The sequence below is a fragment of the Cryptomeria japonica genome, chromosome 3 (genome assembly GCF_030272615.1).
Source record: "Cryptomeria japonica chromosome 3, Sugi_1.0, whole genome shotgun sequence".
Lineage (NCBI taxonomy): Eukaryota > Viridiplantae > Streptophyta > Pinopsida > Cupressales > Cupressaceae > Cryptomeria > Cryptomeria japonica.
In genome coordinates this window covers 450,023,682-450,048,011 of record NC_081407.1, presented here as the reverse complement: position 1 = coordinate 450,048,011, position 24,330 = coordinate 450,023,682, and the positions used below count along the sequence as shown (strand labels likewise).

General features: G+C 36.4%; 1 protein-coding gene across 2 annotated transcripts in view; it reads right to left on the bottom strand.

Moving 5' to 3' along the window:
- Nucleotides 1-3,853: 3,853 nt before the first annotated feature.
- LOC131030392 (uncharacterized) overlaps nt 3,854-24,330 on the bottom strand; it is an 84,184-nt gene continuing 63,707 nt past the window's right edge. Inside the window, exons 4-5 of one of the 2 annotated variants that reach the window (XM_057962226.2) lie at nt 4,742-5,007; nt 3,854-4,330 (exon numbers count right to left, since the gene is read on the bottom strand). In XM_057962226.2, coding sequence (XP_057818209.2) covers nt 4,771-5,007 — 237 coding nt within the window. In that variant the 3' untranslated portion in view covers nt 3,854-4,330; nt 4,742-4,770. Of the gene's footprint in view, nt 4,331-4,378; nt 5,008-24,330 lie in introns of those variants that run through there. The other variant, XM_057961549.2, reaches the window with a different exon arrangement.

Below are 24,330 nucleotides of genomic sequence, written 5' to 3'. Positions count from 1 at the left end.
TGTCTAACAATATGTACACTATGCATTTTAAGATTGATGTACATTCATTTTGACATGTAATTAGATGCAGGCCCATTTTTTGGTATAATAAATACATGCGTATTATTTATTAAGGATGATTATAGATGTATATGGATACTTTATAATGGATGCATTATGAATATTTGTTTACAATGCATATTTATCCTTGTGTATGTATGAATAATTATGATGCTTAGTTTTGTGATGATAGACATGGATGATGGATTGAGAGTTGCCCCTACTTTTACATAGTCTTAGGATGATATAATGTTAGTCAAATGTATGAGAATCAATAAATGATATCAATATACATTTATCCTTGTGTATGTATGAATAATTATGATGCATAGTTTTGTGATGATAGACATGGATGATGGATTGATAGTTGCTCTTGCTTTTACAGTATTAGGATGATATAATGTTAGTCAAGTGTATGAAAATCAGTAAATGATATCAATGGACATATGAAATGTTAATGAATAGGATAATACATGGATAATGACATTGGTATTATGATATTTGTGTGGTGTTGATCATAGGTACACAATGGATGTTTTTTCTTTAAGGGAATCTAAATAGATCGAGCAACCAATTCATTGGTACGCTAAGCATTATGTAAGAAACCATGGTGACAATGTGCTAAATGCATGAGGGACACATAAAATATAAACAATGAAATACCCCAACAAACATACCATCAAGGGACATCATGATATAATGGATCATGGTGACTTTGATCAAGTATGTTATAAAACAAGAAATATAGAATGGATAACAAGAACAACCAATAAAATAGGAAATAAACAAGCATGAAAAATAAAAAGAATAATTTTTGCCAATGTGAGAGTAAAGGTATGACATGTTATGGTAGTAATAGTAATGATTGATTGGGAATGACATATCCTAATGTAGTGATATAATCTAGTGATATAGTGAGTTGAATACTACCAAATAATGATCTTATCATAGTTAAAGATAAATCTTATGTGGATCAAGGGGCATTGTTTGATTGCTTGGTTTTGACATAGAAGAGTGTTTCTTTTATTCCCCATCACATCTCATAACTATCTTCTAAACATGTAATTTTAAATTAAATAATCCTTTTTATTCATCACCCTCTATTTTATAACCTCTCCACCAACTTAATCCTAAGCATTCATCTATCTTTAGATCCTCACTATTGTTGTTCATCCTCGCAAACCTACGAATCTCCATCATTGGCTATTTTTTTATGACAATCCAGAGTTCAAGTATGTTATGCCAACTGTGCAAAAAAACAATCATCTTTCAACATTCATGAGCATATTAAAGATTCAATGTATTTGGTAAAATGTCATTGTTTTGTTTATACATTTTGAATCTTTTGCTCTATCAAAAATTACATTTAATATAGATTAAGGGTTTTGAATGTTTTATTTGAAATATTTGTTTGAATCTATATTTAATGATGTCATTGGCACATCTAGTGGAACCCTTGTCCCTCTGTAATATTTTTTTTTGCTTGTTTCGTTAACCCAATCTTGCAGATTTTAATGCTTTCAAGGATAAATTTGAAGGTGGCCTTACAAGAATCTACAACTTCAAGAAAGTTGAACATAAAACCCTAGTTTTTAAAGATTTGGTAACATGTTTTAAGTGGTTTTGAATATTTCTATAAAAAAAAATATAGAAGTTTGCAGATCATTTAAGAAAGCTATTGTAAAAAGTTAGATCCATATCATTGATTTTTAGTGAGATGTTACAAATTATGGTTTTTAAATTTTTTCATATTTTTAAAAAGGCTTAAAATTATTGTAATTTTTTTTAATAGAAGTTTATAGGTCACCCGAAAATGTTTATTGGTTTATGATGTGTATGAGTTGTATAAGAGTAAAGTAGTTGAAAATGAAGCACCCCTCTTTGGTAAGGTGAAATATGTGACATTAGGAATCACAAACTATTTAAGGTAGGTTGCTCATGATGTGAGGAGGTTTTTAAATTTGAACCATATACCTAGGCACCCAAATTGAGCTCATAGTATTGGAAACCATTTATAATTTCTTGAGTTGGAGTTTCCTGTATATTGGATGTTTAGAAAGAAAAATCAAGTATGCACTTGCTTTTGTGGGGGTTATGCTACCAATTTTTCCACATTGAAGATTTTGATTGAAGGAACTACTATAATATGATATTGTAATTTTGGCTGAAAACAATACATAGAATGCTTCTTTGATGCTAGATTTTTCTAAAAAGATTTCTCTAAGATGTATCTTGTGTTGCATGTTGGTTATTCTTTCTAAAGTTATTAGATTTAAATCTATTCAACATTCCTGCTCTCTTCAAGTTAATTAGGTTGGGGTCCCATGGAGGGGGGCTTCCTTAAAAAAATTAACTTGAGATGGTTGACAAGTGGCAAAAGAAAATCCTAAGCTAGTAAGGCAATTTCTAGATCCCCAACTTTTCCACCTGCTTAAATTTGTAGTCCTAAATAGTAGGGGCTGCTATTTTCAGGAAAAGATTCTGATTAATCCTGTAGCAATTTTTCTTTTTCTTTTACGCCATGAGAACTTTGTGTGTGCGTGTGTGCGGGTGTGTGTGTGCATGCGCGCATGTGTACATGTTGCTCCTTCAAAATATATCCTGAAACCCCTCCATAAGACCCCAACCTTAATAAGTTTTATATTTTTGTCTAGCTTCCTTTCAAACCTAATGATGGCTCTCAAGAACATCCTTCCTTCTCAATCTTCAAAATGCATTTTGATGCAACAGACATTAAATCAGTTTCAACTGAAGTGCCAAAGATATCCATATAGTACCTATTTTTCATGCCCAACCTCTCAATCTTGTGACATATCATCCATTGACTTTGCCCTAAGTATCAAAGAAAATCTAATACCATTGGAAAGATTAGTAGTAAACATGCTAACACCTATTTATAAAATATTTTTATAAAAAGATTGCCCTAAGATATATCGTGTTGCCTTCTTTTGTTTTCAATGTGGTTATTCCTTCTAACATTATTAGATTTTAATCTATTCAACATTCCTCCTCTCGTCAATTTAATTAGGTTGGGGTACCATGGAGGGGGGCTTCCTTGAACAAATTAACTTGAGATGGTTGACAAGTGGCAGAAAAAAAGCCTAAGCTAGTGGGTCAATTTCTATTCCCCTAACTTTTCCACCCGCTTAAATTTGCAGTCCTAAATAGTAGGGGCTCTATTTTCAGGGAAAGATTCTAATTAATCCTTAGCAATTTTTTTTGTTCTTTTACACCATGGGAACTTCTGCTCCTTCAAAATATATTCCAAAACCCCTCCATAAGACCCCAGCCTTGATAAGTTTTATAGTTTTGTCTAGCTTCCTTTCGAACCTAATGATGGCTCTCAAGAACATCCTTCCTTCTTAATCTTCAAAATGCATTTTAATGCAACAGACATTAATTCAGTTTCAAATGAAGTGCCAAAGATCAACGGAAGTGCCAAAGATCTCCATATATAGTCCCTATTTTTCATGCCCAACCTCTCAATCTTGTGACATATCATCCATTGGCTTTGCCCTTAGCATCAAAGAAAATCTACTTCCGTTGGAAAGATTAGTAGTAAACATGCTAACATCTATTTATAAAATATTTTTATATATGTTGATTCATACAGCCCTTACCCATAAAGTATCTTCCTATACAATTCTAAGCATCTTAGTACATGATTATAAATTTCTAGAATTCTTTCTTGATAGACATGACATGCTTCAAAATTCCAAAATAATATATTCTATTTGTATTTGCATGTCAATATTAAGGAATTAAACCCATAGCTAACAAAAAGTTCATAATAACGGGTTTTCTTAACTATCTATTACACGCTACATAGATTTTATTTATCAAATAGTCTAGTATCAGCATCACTGGTAATGTACGAATCTCTAAATGCTGTGCAGAGACAAGTAAGCTAATATAGCCAGTCACCTTATTTCATGCTTATTCTTTCAGGGTGAATTCATTCATATCTAATATCAAGCATTCCCATTAAGAAATTTTAAGCAAAAATGGCAGGTTCTCCTCACCTATCAATCTTCGCAATATCCTTTATAATCTTTTCCATCACTTGACAGGGAAATCAATTGAAAATAAATCTAGCGCAGGAAACAAAATATATTTCAACGCCCAGATTTTCTGTATTTGTTTTGTCCTACTCTGTATCATTTGTTTTGTCTAACGTTTAATTTATAAACTTCTCATTGGAAGAATATGACAAAATGTTTCCTCAAATTATAAGTGTCTCTTCCAAACATGTGCATAGGCACTGCTATTGTGCTGTAGCATGGGTGTGAATCTGTACAACAAACAATATCAGAATTAAGATAACAACGATAAGAATAGGTCAAAGAAATGGCAGCACTAGGAAATACCAATTAAATTATATACAATTTGTCTTAAATGAATGGTGAAATCCTCTCAGAAAGGCAAACCCATTAGCAAACATAAATGAACATCAAGTCTGATCTTTGACATCATATCAAGTATATCAAAACTAATCCAATTTGTTGGAACTGATAAAATCTATATGCTTCAGCACGATTCTTTTAGATTGGTGAGCACACATTTTTTAAGCCATCTTAAGAGATTGAGTTGGACCACAGCCACCCTTGATCCCTGTGACACTTTGAAAGAAAGGCAATACTGCCAATACATATGACTATGAATCATCATAATCTGTGCATTACATGCTGAACTCTATACTCACCCATAGGAATCCAAACGCAGAGGAAGTTGTCAGATGGATGCCAAAACCTCTAAAAGCGCTGCAACAAATTGCATCTGAATTTCCTCATTTATCTTTGTGAAAAGTGGAACATGTACAAAGAGAGATTTGGAGCCACGTTTGGTAGAATGGTGAAGTGAGTGGTAGTACACATAATTGCAGACAAAGCGGCCAGCATCATTGGATGCAGTGACATCATAACCTTTCTTAATCAAAGCTTGCACAATTTCGTTCACAGGCAAGCTAGCCTGCAACCATTGGAACTATTAGAAAACTTAGCAAGGGATGGTTCAGTACAAGATCATGTTGATGTTTCTAAAAAAAATCAGAAATAAATGGCCTTCAGAAACAATACCATCAGATAATCCCCGCCTCAATCTCAGAGTAGCTACTCATGTTATAGAGTAAGCCTCAAATAATACTTCTTAATGGCCATCACAATTTCTTTAGCAAACTTAAATATAAATGTAATTCAGGGAACAAGTGTTTGTAGGTAAGATTCGAATACATACACACCATGAATATCTAAACATATTTCCCAGTTCAAGTGCAAAACCAGAATCTTTTAACATGTATAATCCCCATGCCAAATGAATATAAAAAATAAAAGGAGCAGATGGAAGCATGTAGTAACCCTTCTTTCTATTGCAGAGTCAATGACTTTAGGAAATTTCAATCATAAAACCCATGTTTTATGGGAACGTATGGTTGACTCAAATTAGCCTAATCAGTGACATGAAAGGATACTAAGAAGAAAACCAGTACCATTGTATCTAAATGACAATATGCATATGGTGTTTAAAGAATTGGTTTTCTGAAACACTATCCCTTAAGCACCAAGCATCCTCCAAATGTTTTGTAAATTGCTCTTTTAACATAGTAATTAATTACAAACAGGTGGGATTGTACATAATGGATCCAAACGAACTACAATCTTGTGGAATCACTATTTATTCAAGTTTCAAATCCATCAGCACCATAAAGCCAGGCAGTTTCCCCATATTTCAGTCTTACTATATGTGATCCAAATTTGAATGACAATCATGTAAGGTTCTATGTTTTGGACATAGGAGCCTTCCATTTACACAGCATTGAAGCAGTGTGGCAAAAGTGTAAATGAAATTCATTTAAATGGGTTTAACATGAGAAAAAATTGGTTAAAAGTTACGTGAGAAAAAAATGAATTTTATAATTATAAAATTGAGATTTTGTTATTTCATGTCAAATATGGTGCATAAAGATTAGAAATAAATATAATAGTTTAAAAAAAAATACAAGTATAAGAAACCAAGTAGGATTTTGAAAACCAACTATTTTTCTTTTACTAGGAAGGTTTACATAAAATATTTTTCTTTTACTAGGTCAGTCCTTAAAGGCTAAAATAGTAGGCAAGGGATATCATCATCGAACACAGCCTACTATTTAGAGACAATCCAATGTTTTATAGTATTATACTGAACTCTCATTAAAATATAATAAAACGAAAACCCTCATTAGTGTTTAAAATTTTTAACTCAAAAATTAATCTATTCAAAGTTAAACTTGAAAATTTTGAATGCCCTAGCCATTGCCCTCTACTAAAAAATTCCAGTCTTTCCATGCTTATATTTTCTTCTACTAAGTGTAAAAATGATCCAAAAGAAAGAAAGGCATACGTTAAAAAATATATTCAGAACCATTTTTAAAAAACCCAGGAAATGGCATGGCAAATGAGGTGGGTGGTGATTACTCGGGGTTAAATGCGAGCTTTTGGAGTGCAATGCTACCATGGAACTTAAGGCAATCAAACAATAGCGTATATTGAACTTGGGAAGGAGGAATCACTAGAATAAAATAAAAAATTGGGATTTTACTAAATTTTTGAAATTGAAAACTTGGAAATCAAATGATTTCTCTGAGAAGATCAACAAAGTAGGATCAGCTGTACATAGCAACTAACGCCATGGATGACAATGCAGGACCACAGTGAAAAGTGGATAACATATCAGCAGACCTGGAAGGAAAAGAATATTGCAATCTGTCATAGCTGTTCCCACCGGCTTCCTGCCACAACATAGATCTGGATGGAAATGATTGTTATAGCAAGTTATAGAGATTGGGTTACCAAGCTCACTGATTGCGGTATGAGTATAAAGATTGTTTTTGAGAAGATTTTAACCATCAAGGTTTCTTTTTTAAAACTAGGATATTAAGAATTAGAGAGATCTATGAAAGGTTCATTATTAATAAATAAGAGTTTACAAGAAAAAAATCAGTTTAAGATCTTTGTGGAAGCAGCTTTATCTCATAAATGTTGGCATGCAGTTAAGAAATTTTCTTCATCTAAACTGTTTTTTAAGTTATTTGAAATGAGAGGTCAATCTAGAATAATTCTGAACCCATTATAAGCACCAGATAAAGCTAAAAAATGTGTGTTAAGAGTTTGATCGGACAGAAAATGGTTAAAGAAAAGAACTACGGTCAGATTTTGGAACATCGTGATAAATATTAACCTTAGTTACCAAGCTGAAATATTGGTTAAAACCAGAATCAGTACCATGCAAAACGGTCAACTGGTACCCAAGGCATTGATAAATGGCAGTCAGAAAAATGAACCCATATGTACGAACAGAAAGCAAGAGGCAGTTCCCTAGGAGGATATTTTCCCATTTGCAGACCACTGTTGAACATAATTGAGAAACCAGGGATTACTTGCAATTAGCCACGAGTAATTGCCTCTCAATCATCTGCCTATACTGGATCTAACCAACACACCTAGGTAATTGGATGCCGGTCAACATCCAGTCAAACCTGGGTTGACCAGGCAAAAACTCACAATCCAAACAAAATAAATGCATTTTAATGTGGGTAATTGAAAAAACCATAGCTTTTTTCCTATCTTGAATGAAGTTTTGGAAGATGTGACTGCTGGTGTGAAGAACATGGATGCAAAGGCATCCAATTCAGCTTCATATTTCTAGTCATGGCTGCCTTAGAGGCATTAGTATTCTCCAATTTTGTTTCATATATGACAATATATACTCGACGACTGGAAAATTGATTCTTAAGAAGAATTTGAGAGTAATCAGCAACATAGAGTCTTCATTTATATCTTACAATTGAAGTTTGAACTTCGTTTCTTTTTCTACGCAGTCTATGTAGCATGAAATAATGCCTGCAGTTTTTTTCCATGGTTTTGTGAGTATTTTAGCATTTTTTCAATCTGGTGTTTTTCCCGTTCTAAGCCTATGTTGGAGGAAATGAAAAATAAGATTGCAAGCTTTGCAACAAATATGACCATATTGATTGTTCTATATAAATGATGGCACTTACAAAATTTCATAGATGTCCAAAAACCTTAATGATCTGGCGAGGATACCAAGCATCTAAGGCACATGAAAGTGGCTGCCATGACTCTCAGAGCTCTGCAAATAGGGCAAATGCATTCTCCAGCAGTAGCAACTCCACTTCTACTGCTCACAACACTTTGGAATCCCCATCCAATCTTGTGCAGGGTTCAGCAATGCACCAATCTTTCAAAGATTCCCTAGTGGTGTCAGGCTCAAGAGGGTCACATATAATGAATCCTCAAGGGATGTTAACACTGGGTCATGGATAGGGACGTTGCAACCCCTAATTAAATGGTCGATCTTGAGCATTATCAAAGCAGCCCATATAGAAAACCACATAGTTTCATCAAATGAACAACTTTCATAGCAAAAGTAACCTTTGACTTGAATGCAAGCATCAATACAGCAAAAGAAAATCTCACAAGCCAAACTATCATTGGAAAATTCAGTGGTCTGTGGCAAAATTTGAAAGACTTCAAAAATGGTTGACTAAAGAAAGGACATAGCTTTATCAAGAATCCAATTAACCTATTTGTAATATCAAAATTTGCATACCCTTGCAATTTCATGCTATGTTTTGTGCTCACTTTTGTGTCCATCCCCTAGTTAGCCTTTCCCTCCCCTCCCCCTGAAAACACACAGTCAATACTGAGAGGGGGAGGGGGTGAATCAGTATTGAAAAACTCAAGAGATTAAAATACAACATTCAAAAGACAGCCAATGCACAAGAACACAAAAATTCCCATGGTAAACCCTTTCGGGTAAAAAACCACGTATTACAAAGATTATTATAATCAAAGTAGGCACCGACCCAGTTACAAACAGGAGCACCAACTCCTTGATGAACACCAACTCAATGCATATATCCCAACTTTTATGAGCACTGACTCAATCTTTCAATGTACAAGTTTAAAAGATTAGATGAACATACAATCTCTCTGTTTTACTCAAAGTAAAACTCTCATGACTCAGAACTCAGTCAAACTGATTGAGCTAAGATTTCTGCACTCTTTGAGCAAGGATCAACACACAGAGATTCTGCTACTGTCCATAATGCTAATAGGTTTTCATCTCCAACTGAGACTAACACATTCAGGATACTGTTTGATTCTGAATCTGCAGCTCATAAGACACATCACATTTTTCTTCAATGTTGCACGCACATCCTCAGAAAGAAACAGAATTCACATACATAAACCACCCTCACTGAACAAGAAACTATCTCAAGAAGAACACTCAGTGAAAACTTCTATAATGAGATAGAGCTTATCAACGCAGATACTATGCTACCAAGAAAACTCACAGAGTTTTCAATTTCACATTTTTCTTACTCCCAGTATTTCTCACAAAAACATTTTTCTCAGTCTCTACACCCCTTTCACTTGAAAAGAATAACCCGATATATACAAAAGAAATGTCCAAGATCCAAAAACACGATATTCAGATTTTTTGCCATCCAAAAAGATGAAAAAGACAACCACACACACTATCAGAATGCACTGCTCGACACCTGTTTAAGCATGAAAACTATCCAAACTATTCTTTTTCAGTTACAACTAACTCTGCGATTACAGAAAAACTGAGCACCAAAAATCAAAACGGCAGTTGCAGTATTCGAAGTAGAAAACCTCCTTAATACAAGATTGCATCAACTCCAAAATACGTGTCGTGTGGATCATTCAAAAGAATACCAAGTCCAAATTTTTTTTAAAAACTGCCTTTTTTAAAAAACGACTCAGACATCCTCTTTTCAATCGGGCTATCGAGCTTTCACACTTGGAAAATATGACAAAAGAAACTCTCTGAAAAAAACTCTCCACTGGAAAACCACTCTTCTGCAAGACCCGACGTGTCAGAAAAGAAAAGAAAAACGCCTCTGAAGAAAATGCCACTGAGAAAATGAAGGCACACAGAATTTGCGTTTCAAACTACCAACCATGACAGGCAACAAAACAAATCAAAATGCTGTCTACAGCAAACATTCTCTGCACACTCTGCAGACCGCAATACATACAAGGCATATACAAATGGCACAAACTAAAGTAGAGGAATGCAATGATCGAACTGAACACAATCACCTAGAGCTTACAAATTGACATCAACAACAAACCTCAACACCCCCTCATGGTGCAAGGACCTGGCCTCCTGTGGTCTTTTTTTTTGTCAAGTTGATGTTACAACTCCCTTAAACCTTGTGTTTTTTTTCATGTTTCATCCTTTCCAGAGCTCAAATTTTTCGAAAATTAGCACAATGCATGGATACCCTCGTGACATGCGAGTGTCTTGTGGCTATTTCTCTTTACCACTTGTCACAAGCTTAGGTTGGTGGTGACCGCTTGAGATGAATTTGAATGGCTTCCCAACCTCTTCTCTATAATGTCCCCTTTTCCAATGCCCTAGTTTTTGCCCTAAAATCACAATCCCAAGTAAAGTAAGGAGTAAAATAGAGATATCATTTACCAATTGGATCCTGATTGAAACCCCTCAATCATGTACAACATAAAATTGATCATTCCTACTAGGGTTAGGAACATAATCTTAATCACTATTATAAGTTACAGAGAAACAAAAATTGCCATAAATTGCCCAAACTCGGCGAATCCGAGTCCGAGTCACCCCCCACGAGTCTAGCAAACTCGGACTCGGACTCCGCAAGTCCAGGGGCAAACTCGCCCAACTTGCCAACTCGGCGAGTCCCGTCGTGCAAACTCGGCCACATTGGGCATGAAAAAAGGCAACAAAAAAACACATTTTTCAAAAAAAATTGAAGTTGTTTTTTTTTGCTTTATTATCCTATGCCCCTAAAAGTCAACTTCATTTCATGGATTTGGCAAAATACGAGGAGAAAAGTGAGTTGTGAAGAGAAACAAGGTTTCATTGAAGAAAAACCAGCAAGGAGGAAGATCAAGATTTCATCCATTCATCACATTGGGGCTGTATTATACTTTGATTTGGTGCATCAAGAGTTGGAAAGGAAGAGTTTGCAGCTCATTTCAAGCTTGTTGTAAGAAGTAAGATTGATTTTTTGAGCTTTTTTTGTTTCTTATATGCAAAAAATTCATTTTCTATTCATTTCTTTTGAAAGTTTTACATTTCATCCATTCATCACATTGGGGCTGTATTATACTTTGATTTGGTGCATCAAGAGTTGGAAAGGAAGAGTTTGCAGCTCATTTCAAGCTTGTTGTAAGAAGTAAGATTGATTTTTTGAGCTTTTTTTGTTTCTTATATGCAAAAAATTCATTTTCTATTCATTTCTTTTGAAAGTTTTACATTTTTTTACAAAATCTTTTGTATGTTACTATGTAGGGTTTGAAATTTTGATCAAACCCTACATTTAAAAATAAATAAAAATTACAAACCCTACCTTAGTTTTTTTGAAAAAAATGTACAATGAGAATGAATTCACAACAAAGAATGAATGTATTAATTTTTTTTTGTATTTGTAATGTCTTATGACTCTTATTGCAGCAACCCTCACTTTCTTATTTGCCTCAAGTTTCACAAAACTATCATACAATGTCTTCTTCTAGACCCCCAATTAGAAAGGACCCTGCTTGGAAATTTCATGAAGATTTTCCAGGGTAAAAAAGGGGCCGACAAAGTGTTTTTTTTTTGCAAAACAATATTCCATGGAGGCATATATAGATTGAATTACCATATTGCTGGTGTGCGTGGGCATGATGTCGACCGATGCATTGAAGCAACAACTGAGGCCATACGCAAGTGCTATGTAATGGTTGAAGCAATTGAAAACAAAAAGAAGCAAAAGGATGATCTCGTGTGTAATGTCCCCTTCTCATTGATGACCTTCTAGTGGTCCATTAGCCTATTCTTGAGACCCGTAGGCTAGGTGGAAGGAAGAATGAGGGTCTAGCATTGATGAAGCGAGGACTTACTATTTTTAGTAAGTCAGGGAATGACTATTTTGATGACATTGTCCTACTGAGCTCTCCATGCTCTGTCACTGGGCCCGAAGATCATGCTTTTCGGAGCATTAGTTCTTGACTTACTATTTTTAGTAAGTGGCAGTATGGCATAATTCTATTTCTGGAAGTGGACAGGTTCCTGATCCTGCAACAATTCAGTGGTCTTCCTGGCTCAGTTTCATCCTGGTTTTGATAGTAATCAGTACGGGAGTCATATCTAACGCAATTAAATATTATTTCCTTATCCTAAGGTTTAATATTTAATTAATCTGATTAATTGCTACTGATTTATGGAAATTGGGATTAATGTATATTATCTCCTAAGTTTGGCGAAATTCATGTGTAATAAGGGATGTCGAAATTACTTAGAGGAATATTATTTTTATTACATCTCTAATATTTGCCAAAGTGTTTAACGTGGGTCCATGCCTTTGGCGTGAAGTTTTGACTTGTGGGAAATGGCACTACACTTGGGGTCCACATGTGGTGAAATGAAATGCAAATGAAAGGAGTTGAGTTTGAAGGAATTTGCATTTGGATTTGAGGTGTGTGAAGTTATAAATAAGAGCCTTGGGCTCTGTTGTGACGTATTCACACATCGCCCCATTGCAAATGGGGACCCCTGCTTTTTTGCTTTCTAGGGTTCGTTTTCTAGGTCTTTTAGGGTTTTGTCTGTTAGCCTTTAGCTTTCGAGTGTCGCCAAGGGAATCACCTGGATAGCAGGTTCCGCTTGAGTTAGGTCAAGTTGGTGAGTGATGAAGTCTGAAAGTCCTGATCCTGAAATTAAGTTTGAAAGTCCTGATCCTGAAATTTGGCTAAGTCTGGAATGTCCTGATCCTGAAATTTGACTAAATCTGAAAAACTGAAAATCCTCCAAAAACTAGATTTTGCAATATGGCTCCTAGAGGTCTGAAACCACTCTCAAACATCCTGAAAGTATATATGGAATATAACTTAAAGTATAAGTGACATTCTTATACTTAAATGTTTATTCCATAAAATTATCGTGATAGAGAGTTCAAAAAGTCAAATTTCGCTCCTGACCCTTCCTGAGGGTCCAAAGCGAATTTCGCTCCTAACCCTCTCAGGAGGTCCAAAGCGAATCTCGCTCCTGACCCTTCCAAAGGGTCGAGGGTGAAAATCAATCTAGGACTCATTTCTTGCCTTATTTGACCAAATTTTGACTTGCAAGGCATTTTGAAGGGAAAGTTGGAAATGTTTGAAAACCTTGAAAAAATGATGGATTTTGGCCAAGATTAGGAATTTCGCTCCTGACACTTGTTGAGGGTCCAGAGCGAAATTCATTATAAACTTCATTTACCACCTTGTTTGAGCTTGAAAACTTGTTCCTAACTTGGAAAACCATCTAACCTTGCCCTGTGAAGTGGTTTGAAACTAAAAAACTGAGCAATTTAGCCTAGATTGTGAATTTCGCTCCTGACCTTTGCTGAGGGTCTAGAGCGAAAATCTTATTGGACCTTATTTTTCACTAATTTTGGCTAAATTGTGATGTGCAGGGTACCTTGGAGGGAAGCTTGGACATTCTTATTGCCTTTGAAAGGTTGGAAAGCATTAAAGATGATGAATTTGGGGCAACAAAGGTAAAATCGCTCCTGAACCTTGCTGAAGGCCCAGGGCGAAATTTTGAATAGCTCTCATCTTGCAATGAAAAAAGGTCAAGTTTTGGACATAGATGAAACAAGGACATCTCCCTTTACCCACCTGAGAAAGTGTCAATTTGAAAAAGTGAAGGATTTTGTTGAAAACTTAAAATTCGCTCTTGACCCTTGCTAAGGGTCCAGGGCGAAAATTTTATGGGGGATGTTTTTGCTTAGTTTTGGAATGTCAACGAGGTTTCAAGGTGAAAAATGAAACATTTTGAGTCTAGATTGCAAAATTCGCTTCTGACCCTTGCTGAGGGTCCAAGGCGAAAAACTTGGAAGGAGGCTTTTCTGACTTGGTTTGATTGAAATGAAGTATCAAAGGCATATTGAATAGAGAAATGAACATGGTCTTGCGTAGTGAAAGAGTTTCAAGTTTGAAAAATGAAGATTTTTTGTCAAAATTGCAAAAATTGCTCTTGACCCTTGCTGAGGGCCTAGGGCAAAAATTGCAAAATCAACCTATTTCCTTTGAGTTTTGGCTAAGGCAAGGATGCACTAGGGTAAAAATGGCCTTCAAAAACATGATGAATGAAGATTTGCTTCCAAAACTTGATGATTCTAAGCTAGGGAAGAAAAATCGCTCCTGACCCTTGCTGAGGGTCCAGGGCGAAAATTTGAAAATCCCCTATTTTGCCTTGCAAGGACGAACCAAGCTTGGATGGAGTGAAAGAAGAAGACCTTTGCCTAGCCTTGAGAGGTAGATTGGGGTTAAAATGATGGAGGAGTAAGAGAAAATTTGAAAAAGCTCCTGACCCTTGCTGAGGGTCCAGGGCGAAAAAAATCCTAAATGCACTTTTCTTCCAAAATTCAAGTGAAATCAAACCCAAACTCCAGTAAAAGATGCCATTTGGAGTGGCTTGGTGATATTTTGGATTTGCAAAAATTGGATATTCAAGGTCTAATTTGGAAAATTGCTCCTGACCTTGCTGAGGGTCCAGGGTGAAATTATTGTCAATCTTCATTGTGGCCTTAATCAAACATTGATATTCCTCAAATCCCCCAAAATTGCTAACTTCGAAGCATTTGGAAAGATTAAATCAAATTCGTATTAAAGTAAAGGCATTGGCAATTTAATAAATTAATTTGTAGACCTTGAAATAAATAAAAAATTCCCCTTGGAGGCATTAAAATTAATTTTGAAAATGAAAAAATTAAGTGTGGCACTCAATATTTGTTATTTGCCTTTATTTGTCAAGTCGGCCTCCTTTTTAGTGGTTTTTATTTTATTTTAAGGCTTATTTGCTAGGTCGGCCTCATGGTTGATTAGGGTGAGTGCTCTATATAATGGGGGAGTATTGCTTTAAGTTTCAAATCATTCATTCATCCTTCTAAGTGCGAAATTGAGGAGCAAATTGGAGAGGCGAATTTCTTGCTAGATTGGAGGATAATTTCTAGATTTTGGAAGGTATTTGAAGGCGAATTTCCAGATTTTGAAGGAGCTAGTGGAAGGTGGAGCTCTTTTGAAGACTAATGGAGGCATACTTCATCCAAGGGAAGACTATAATCTAAACCTTGTCTAGCAAAATCCAGTCTTCTTTCATCATTTTTCAAGGTCTTAGAGTTAAGTACTCAAGAGAAGGTATGGAAATCATTTTGATATTCTTCGTCGAGGCTTGTTTTAATTTCATAGCAATTTTTGAAAAAAAAGTCTAAAACTTGAGAGTTTGATTTTGTAGGAAATGAAGAATTCTAGATTTATCATGAAATTTCCTAATCAATATCTTGAATCTTCCCTTTGGAGAGTCTTAATTTCTACACTTTAAGATATAATGCTTAAAGACTAATTTTGGAATTTTTGTGTAGGCATCAAATGGCGACTCCCAAGCCCGAAGGATCTACAAGTCGGCAGGCTCTCATCAAAGAAGATCCGGTCTAGGACAAGGATGATCTCCCCCAGTCCAGCATCATTAAGGACGACCTTCTCCATCTATCCTCCAGTCCAACATTGACAAGGACGGCCTTCTTCAGACAAGCGTCATCAAGAATAGCCTCTTCCAATCCAGCATTCCAAGGCGAGGTACATCATCATCCTGCACATCAAAGACAAAAGAAATTAGAGCAAGGGTTCGTTGGGGAAGCAGATAGTTTCAGAAGAGTTAATTAAAGCTAGCTTCTCAACAACATCAAGTTGAATATCTACCAAGTTACAAGTGTCAGACGAGGTGGCATCCTAGTCATCACTCCTCCAGTCGGATTGGTCCACCTCAGCATGTCCAGATTCAATGTACCTAACTCATGGGAGGGGGCACAAACTTCGATGTACCTACCCCAGCTATCCATTGGTTGAATTTTCCAGAGAAGACATGTGTCCAATTAATACAATTATTTCATTGGTCAGAATTAAGTTTGTTGTAACAAACCCTAATTAGGGTTTTCATTGTAGAATCTTGGCCATTGATCTCAAATTGATCTTAGCCATTGAATTGTATTAAGGGCACTATATAAGCCCCGACTCTTCATTTTGTAAAGGCTAATAGAAAATAGAAGGTAGTTAGTGAATAGTGGAAAAATAGTGGGTAAATAGTTAGTGAATAGTTAGTTAATAGTATAGCAATTAGAGTAGAGTAGAGAGAGAAGGCAAAGATTGTTGCCAAGATGTTGTAAAAGACTTGTAAAACTTCATTGAAGAAATGGTGAAATCTATGGGTCGATTCAACAATTTGCATGGTCTCTATACTTCTCAGTTTTGATTTCATGTTATTAGATGAGTGGAAGAAATGTGTTTGATTGATGGTGAAATTCGTATATCCATACTACTAGCAGTTTGTTGATTGCAGACTTGCCTTGTGTAGTCAACTGGAATCATTCAGCTTAAGCTTAACTTCAATTGTCGCTTCTTCATTGATATGCATCAGCCTGATGGTGTCTATGCCTGTAGTGATGATCTGAACATCATAAAGCTCTCCTCCGAAGATCGCACTAACCTTGTGGAGATGGTCCTGGGATGTCAAAACAAGACTTAGTTAGAATTTCATCAAAGATCATTCATTGCTCCTACATTCTTAGTGTCAGAATTAGATCCTTTCCTCGACCTCGTCCTTTTTCCTTTTTTTTCAAATCTAAGCCAGTAAAATCTTGTGATTCCAGCAAATCAGACGTTTAGGTCATCAAGTGCAAGTCCCCTTGTGATTCTAGCAAATCACATCATACCACTGGTGCTTATCCACACGTAGAGATCCTACAACGAAGAACCTTGAAGTCATCCTGATTGATCCTTTTCGCGATATCTTCAGCATTCAGAGGCTTTATTCAAGAGAGGATAAGGTACCCTTTAGGTATTTTATTCTATGTTTGGCTGTGTACAAAATACACGTCAATAGGCTCCCATTTGGATATCTTGAAAAAATTGTAATGTTATGCTGCCGGTTTGGCGACAGAACTTGAGGCTCCGCAGTGCCTCTCCCTAGTGCTTCTCGGTTTCGTACTTGAAATATAGTACCTAGCTGCGTGCTGTATTCTACTACATTCTCAGAGCTTGCCTTAGACATTTTTGGTGTTGAAGTGATGCTGGAGACATGCTGGTTTGCCTGTGGCTGAAGTACCTTTTCGATCATACCTCTCTGCTGAAGCGACTGACGGTTATGGGTATCATCTCCTTCTTCCTTCCGAGCACTGGCGATAAACATTGTGAGTTTATAGCATGTTTGTTTGAGTTTTGAATTTATTATGCTAAATCGAAATTCCCAGGTATAGCGTGGTTTTTTGTTTTGCATTGGGATGCATGCAAAATTAATAAGGGGTTGTTTGGGTTGTGGCTTTGATTGGTTGTTGTTGCACAGGATATATTGTGGGTTTGGGACTGGTTTGAAGTGATTTGAAGGTATATTGAGGGAGTTATGAGCATTTTTGCATTTCCTTAGGCTGCTGATTTGTAATTTCAACCTACAAATTGGTTGTAACAGAAATTTATGTTCTTATTGTGAAAATCTGCATTACTCTCCTTCTCTTATCTCTAATTTTGTAAGGTTAAGTAGTACTACTACTAACCAATTCTGCTTTGTAACACTGAAAAAGCGGAAGAGGTTGGCTTGCCGCCTACTATCAAGCAGCTTGTAATTTTCAGTCCTCCCACTGCATAAGTGGTTGAGTGATAGTTATGTGTAATGGTCCTCCCGCTGCATAAGCAGTCGAGTTGAGGTTGTTATGTAATTGCAGTCCTCCCGCTAAAATATTGCGGTTGAGTGATTCTTATTTTTGTGTATCTCGCTTGGCTGGTTTACCGCCAAGTTTCCTTGTTTTCCCGCTGGATAAAAGGAAAGGGTTGGCTTGCCGCCCAAGCATTGCATTGTATTTCAGTTTCTTAAGCTAATGATCCCCTCAACACCGTACGCTCTCACCTTCCCACATTGGGCACTTGGTGATCAGAAAGTGGAAGGGTTACTTTCCCAGCATAGTTTAAGTTTATGATTTCTAACCTTAATGGGTTAATTTCTTGTTTATGTTATTGTTGGCCATAAAAATAAAAATAAAAATAACTAGGATATTACATCGCGGCCATTGGAAGTGGGACAGCTTTAGGTTGTGTTGGAGGGCCTTCTTCCATGCCTCCATATCGTCCCACTCACCATGCTACTACTGGTGCTAGTGCTTCTACTTCTGCAGGTGCCACTACTCATGTTCCTAGCACTACCAATGGTAGTGGGAGTGTTAGCATTGGACCTAGAATTCGTAAATTTAGGTTGGATACCTTCTTTGCACCTCGCACTACTCTTGGGTCCCAACAGTCGCTTGAGAGCATGGGTTGGAACAAAGAGGTCCATGATGCCGCTAAAATGGCAGTTGGCAGGTTTTGGGTCTACGGGATTTTTCCATTCTTTACAGCCAGGTGAATGTTTTATGTTTGATTGTTTTAATTTTTATACTTTGATTCTTCATTTTACTTTTTCCCGTACGTACAATATAGTACATACTTAACTTATCTCATTTAATTTATTTGTGACAGGTCTCCTTATTGGCAAGAAATGGTTAATGCCCTTACCGTATGCGGGGCGGGGTTCAAAGCCCCTTCTGAGTCTGATTTGAGGGGACCCATTTTGACTCAATTGGTGAATGATGTGAAGGAATTAGGTGAACAACGCCAGATATGGAGCACTAAAGGTTGCACCGTCATGACTGATGGTTGGACGGATAGGAGAAATAGAACTCTCCTTAATTTTCTTGTTTCTTCCGCAGGTGATTGATTAATTTTAGTTTCATTTTGTCATTAACTTTTTATTTTTCATTTAATGATTTATTGAATGATCATTGATCTTGCTTTATTTTTTTATTTCAGGGGGCACCGTTTTCATCAAGTCCATTGATGCCTCCGCCCATTGCAAGAATGCCACCTACCTTTGTGAGCAAATGGAGGAGGTGATTGATGAGGTGGGTGAGGAGAACGTGGTATAGGTGATGACCGACAATGCAACTAATTATGTTGCTGCAGGTAATCTTTTGATTAGAAACTAATTTTGTTTGCAAATTAATTACTATTTTGTAGCTTCATTAATTATAATGCAACAAATTATGTTGTTGCAGGTAGACTATTGATGGAGAGGCACCCATCTATAGTTTGGACTCCATGTGCCACCCATTGCATTGACCTCATGTTGGAGGATATTGGAAAACTCCCATGAGTCAAGAGATGTGTAGAAAGGGCGAGAAATGTGTGCAAATTTGTATATAATCATTCATGGGTGTTGGCTCTTATGAGACAATACACAGAGAAAAAGGAGTTAGCTCGTCCAGGAATCACAAGATTTGCCACAAACTTCATCACATTGCAGTCCATGCTTCGCTGTAAGTCGGCCTTGAGACGTATGGTTGTTGGTGAGGATTGGTCTTCCTCATCTTATGCTGCCACCCCTGCAGGGAAAGATATGGCAGATTGCATTTTTTATGAGCGAGACTTTTGGATCCCTTGTGATGAGATAGTGAAGGTAATTTTTTTATAAATTCTACAATTTAACTTTTTGTTTTATAACTTATTCATCATATTCTCTTATTTGCTCATTTTTCTAGATTACATAATATTTTCAATTTTGTAGTTTGTTAAGCCCTTGGTGGTTCTGTTGCGAGTTGAGAAAGGAGAAAAGCCTGCAATGGGCTACATATATGAGGGCATGGATAGGGCGAAGGAGGGCATCAAATCTGTCTATGGAGAAGATGAGAGCAAGTATGGTTCCATTTGGGAGATCATTGATAGGAGATGGCATCATCAGCTTCATAGGCCCATCCATGCAGCAACCTATTATCTGAATCCGCCATTCCATTTTAGCCCTACTTTCAAGGCTGATGTGGAGGTCCTTAATGGGCTATACTCAATCATGGAGAAGATGGCACTTGCTGGTTCTACTCAGACAAAGCTTATTCGAGAGCTACAGTTGTTCTCAAATGCACAAGGGGAGACCTTCTCTCGTCCTATCGCCAAAGAAAGTAGGACAACTATGATGCCAGGTAAAATAAATCGTAAGGTTTAAATTTAGTTTTATTGTATATTGTTAAATGAGTTTATGAGTGAGACTAATTTTATTTATTTTTTTCATTTCAAACTCAGATAATTGGTGGAGCTTTTTTGGCCAAATGACACCAAATCTTCAAAAGTTGGCCATTCGCATCTTGAGCCAACCATGCAACACATCTGGTTGTGAGCGCAATTGGAGTATGTTTGAGCACATACACTCCAAGAGGCGCAATAGATTATTTGTGGAGAAGATGAATGATCTCTTCTTTGTTCACTACAACCTCCGCCTGAGAATGAGAAAGAATGCATTAGCTGACATCTCTCCTATCATTCTAGATGAGGTTAATCCTGATGCAGAGTGGGCCACTGAGACAGATCTTGCGGCTGTCTTTAGTGATGATGACACCGATTGGATCAACCAGGTAGATATAGAGGCTGAGGTTGTAGCCATGGCAGAGGAGGAGCAGAAAGCACGAGCAGAGACGGGAGATTCAGAAGCAGATAGTGACACAAATGTTCCTAATGTTGGTGAACATGGCATGGTGTCATGGGGAGCGGCTATGGTTGTCGAATCATCCAAGACCTACCTTAGACGCCTTCGCAGGGAGTCGGGGCCAGAGGGTGCACGCTCCTCTGAGCCATAGGCTTGTAGTTGTATTTACCTTTGGTATTTGTATGGAACATTTGATGATGATCATATGATGACATGGATTTTTTATTCCATGAGTTTTGTAATATTGTATACATTTGACAATATTTATATATCTATGTTTGTTATTTCCTTCAGCTACAATTTGCGTTTATGCTTATGTGATTGATGTATACTTGTGTAAGTAATCAAATGAGCCGAGTTTGATGATGTTATTGTGTCTTTAAGGTGTATTCAATAAAGGGTGCATCAAACAAGTTTTAAATCTTTAAAAATCTCTAAATTTCTTGAGTTTTTCACTTTCCCGAGTCCAACAGAGTTTGAAGCCGAGTCTGACTCTGAGTCTCGAGTCCGAATCCGAGTCGGCCTTGCCGAGTCCAAGTCGAGTCTGAGTCCCAAGATTCTTAAACTTTCCCCTACTAACACATCCACATTATGAAGCACCCTGGGAGATTCTATGAGGCGCCTTGAGGGTGTTCACCAAGCCCAGGAACATGGAATGACACCCGTTGTTCGGCCTCCTAGCCCCACCTGGAGTTACCCAACTCGAATGGACCCTTAAGCCTTCTTGCTCTTCTCATATACCCTACCTCTCCTCCATAACGGAACGGTAATTTGGTGAAAGTTTAAAGGAATCCTTATATCTATTCTATTAGGCAGAAACATAGTAAAACAATATATGCATAAATATATATAACAGTAGCGATGTGTTCTATATAATATTCTACATCCTCTCAAATGAAGGACACATAATAAATCAGCCACATTATTATGCATTACATATCATACCACAATATTAGATTAATATATATGCTGCTGGATAATGTATATTTTCTGAGTCTGCACTCTTCTTTAGAACGAATGCTTATTAATAACCAACACTTTGCTGAATCTGCAATATTGAACACCTATACATTGATGCAGATCTAGGAGTCATCACTGCCCCTTATTTGTGAAGATAATTACTGTATCAAGGTTAACAGAAAATTGCAAAGACTTATTGCATCAGACAATTTTCTGAATATGTATATATATGGCATATTAGATCTCATATGATTTTCTCCTTATATTTCTATTTTCCCTCCATTCCATTGTACTCTAAGTCTTCTTTTGGACTTGCCTTTATTCATATCTTCTTCCCTTAATCCTTCCTTGATTCACATGCTCCCTTCTTTCTTCCTTTCTCCATATCCCCCATTCAAATGAAGTTCTCTTTTCCCTTTTAAATCTCATGTTTGAGGGAGTCACAACTTTTCATTTCATGCCTTTTGACCATTCATTAAACTTAACTAAATTTTAATTATTTTAATTTTATTATTAGCATTTATTATTAAATCCTATTTCAAAATGGGGACATTACAGTCCGCCCCACCAAAGATCTTTGTCCTCAAGCAATGATCATGGAGTGTTTGAAATGATTCCCAGTATGAAATGGAATAAACTTGTTGAAAACACATCAAGTATAAACCAAACACGGAGCATACACATAAAAACACGAAGTATACACATGAATATATGCATACACGAAGCATACATGCGAATACACATATTGTTAGATCCTTCTTATTGACTTGAATGCATTCATTGATTTATCTTTACCGCGCAGGATGGTAGGATGGAAGCTCCGATACCATTTGTAATGTCCCCTTTTCCAATGCCCTAGTTTTTGTCCTAAAATCACAATCCCAAGTAAAGAAAGGAATAAAATAGAGATATCATTTACCAATTAGATCCTGATTGAGACCCATCATGTAAGATATAAAATTGATCATTCCTACTAGGGTTAGGGACATTATCTTAATCATTATTATAACATACATGGGGGATTCTCTTTAACTTTCCCCTAATAACGTATCCACATTATGAAGCACCCTGGGAGGTCCTATGAGGTGCCTTGAGGCTGTTCACCAAGCCCAGGAACACAGAATGTCACCCGCCATTCGGCCTCCCAGCCCCACTCGGAGTTACCCAACTTGAATGGACCCTTAAGCCTTCTTGCTCTTCTCATATACCCTACCTCCCCTCCATAATGGAACGGTAATTTGGTGAAAGTTTAAAGGAATCCTTATGTCTATTCTATTAGGCAAACTGCAAAAGGGTCAAGTGATCGCTATAGGCTTTGCTAGTGGTGGTCATATTGAGCCTTCGAATTTAGTAACTAACCCCCAATCAAAATGTGATAGTTAGGAATTCTACGACAACTTCCTCCACACAACATACATTATTTCAAATGGTTTATGTTTCTAGTGGAGCAAATCATGGGTCCATGGAGATAAATGACTAGTATAAAATCTAAAGGGAATAAATTTCATCCAAAAAAGGAAAGATCACACAAAATTATATATATGATTCTTCACTCACACAATAAAATAGGAGAAAAGGGCAAGAGATAAATCCAATTATAGCATTTTCTTCTTTTTTCAGTCATATTGATGGATTTTTTCCCTTGCTCCCCTCCTTGAAGGTTTGAATTGCATCCATTGCTTTTACTCAGTCTCTTAATAAAAGATGAGGGGTCCTCTACCCTCTTACTAATAAAAAAAATATGACCATATTTAGAAGAATGACTCACACCCAAAACTCCCCTTAATCAACATGAAGTGAATTAGGCCTTAAAAAAATCTCAAGAGGGGCAAGAGATGAAAGTTCTAAGGTGTATGGTCGATTGAAATGGTTAAACCACAATCCCACTTTGCAAAAGATAAATGCAACAAATTGTCTATTATGAAGATGCAAGTAAATATAAAGACAATTATTGTCATATCTAGTTTCTTGAAGCTTAAAACCCATATTGTGTGCTAATTAGATGAATTTAAGAATGCACATTATGTACCATATGAATCCATGTCCTCTTGATGTGGAGTTGCAAGTCACTTGCTAATATTGTTTCAAAATTTCTCTTCTAGTTTTAATAACAAATTGACTATAGTGTCTCCTATTAGATATATGTGTAGTAGATATAGGAAGCCATAATCTATGGGAAGAGATGTAGAATTTAGAAGAGTAAATCACAAGGATTTAGTCAACGCCAATGGATTCTTCATAATCAATGCTTATGAAGACCAGAAGATGATCACCTTTCCATGGAAAGATAGAAGGAAAGATTAGTAAATTCCAAGAAGACCAAAGACAAAATCCATAGAAACAAATTCCCATGGTCATTATTGAATAGGCTGAGTGTTAAGACCTTACTTGGCAAATAGCAATGCTACATGATGGATAGACAAAGCATTGTACAAACATTGGGCTTGACAAAAGTAGTTATATAAGCTATTAAAGTCTTCAAGGTGCCAAAGTGACTTGCTACTTTGTTGAAGTGTGCTTGCCCAAGAAATTGCCAAGATCCATAGGTGACTAGGGAGTTGGTTAGAAACTTAGATCTACATGAATGTAATGTCCTTTTTTAGGATAACTTGGTATTATGGGACAATTACTTCAATTTCTTGTACTTTCTATAGATTACAATATCTGATTTTGAATATGAATTTATATAATTGATAGTATAAAGATAAATATATAAATAATGACACTTATCTATGTCACTTGCTTTTTCTATTA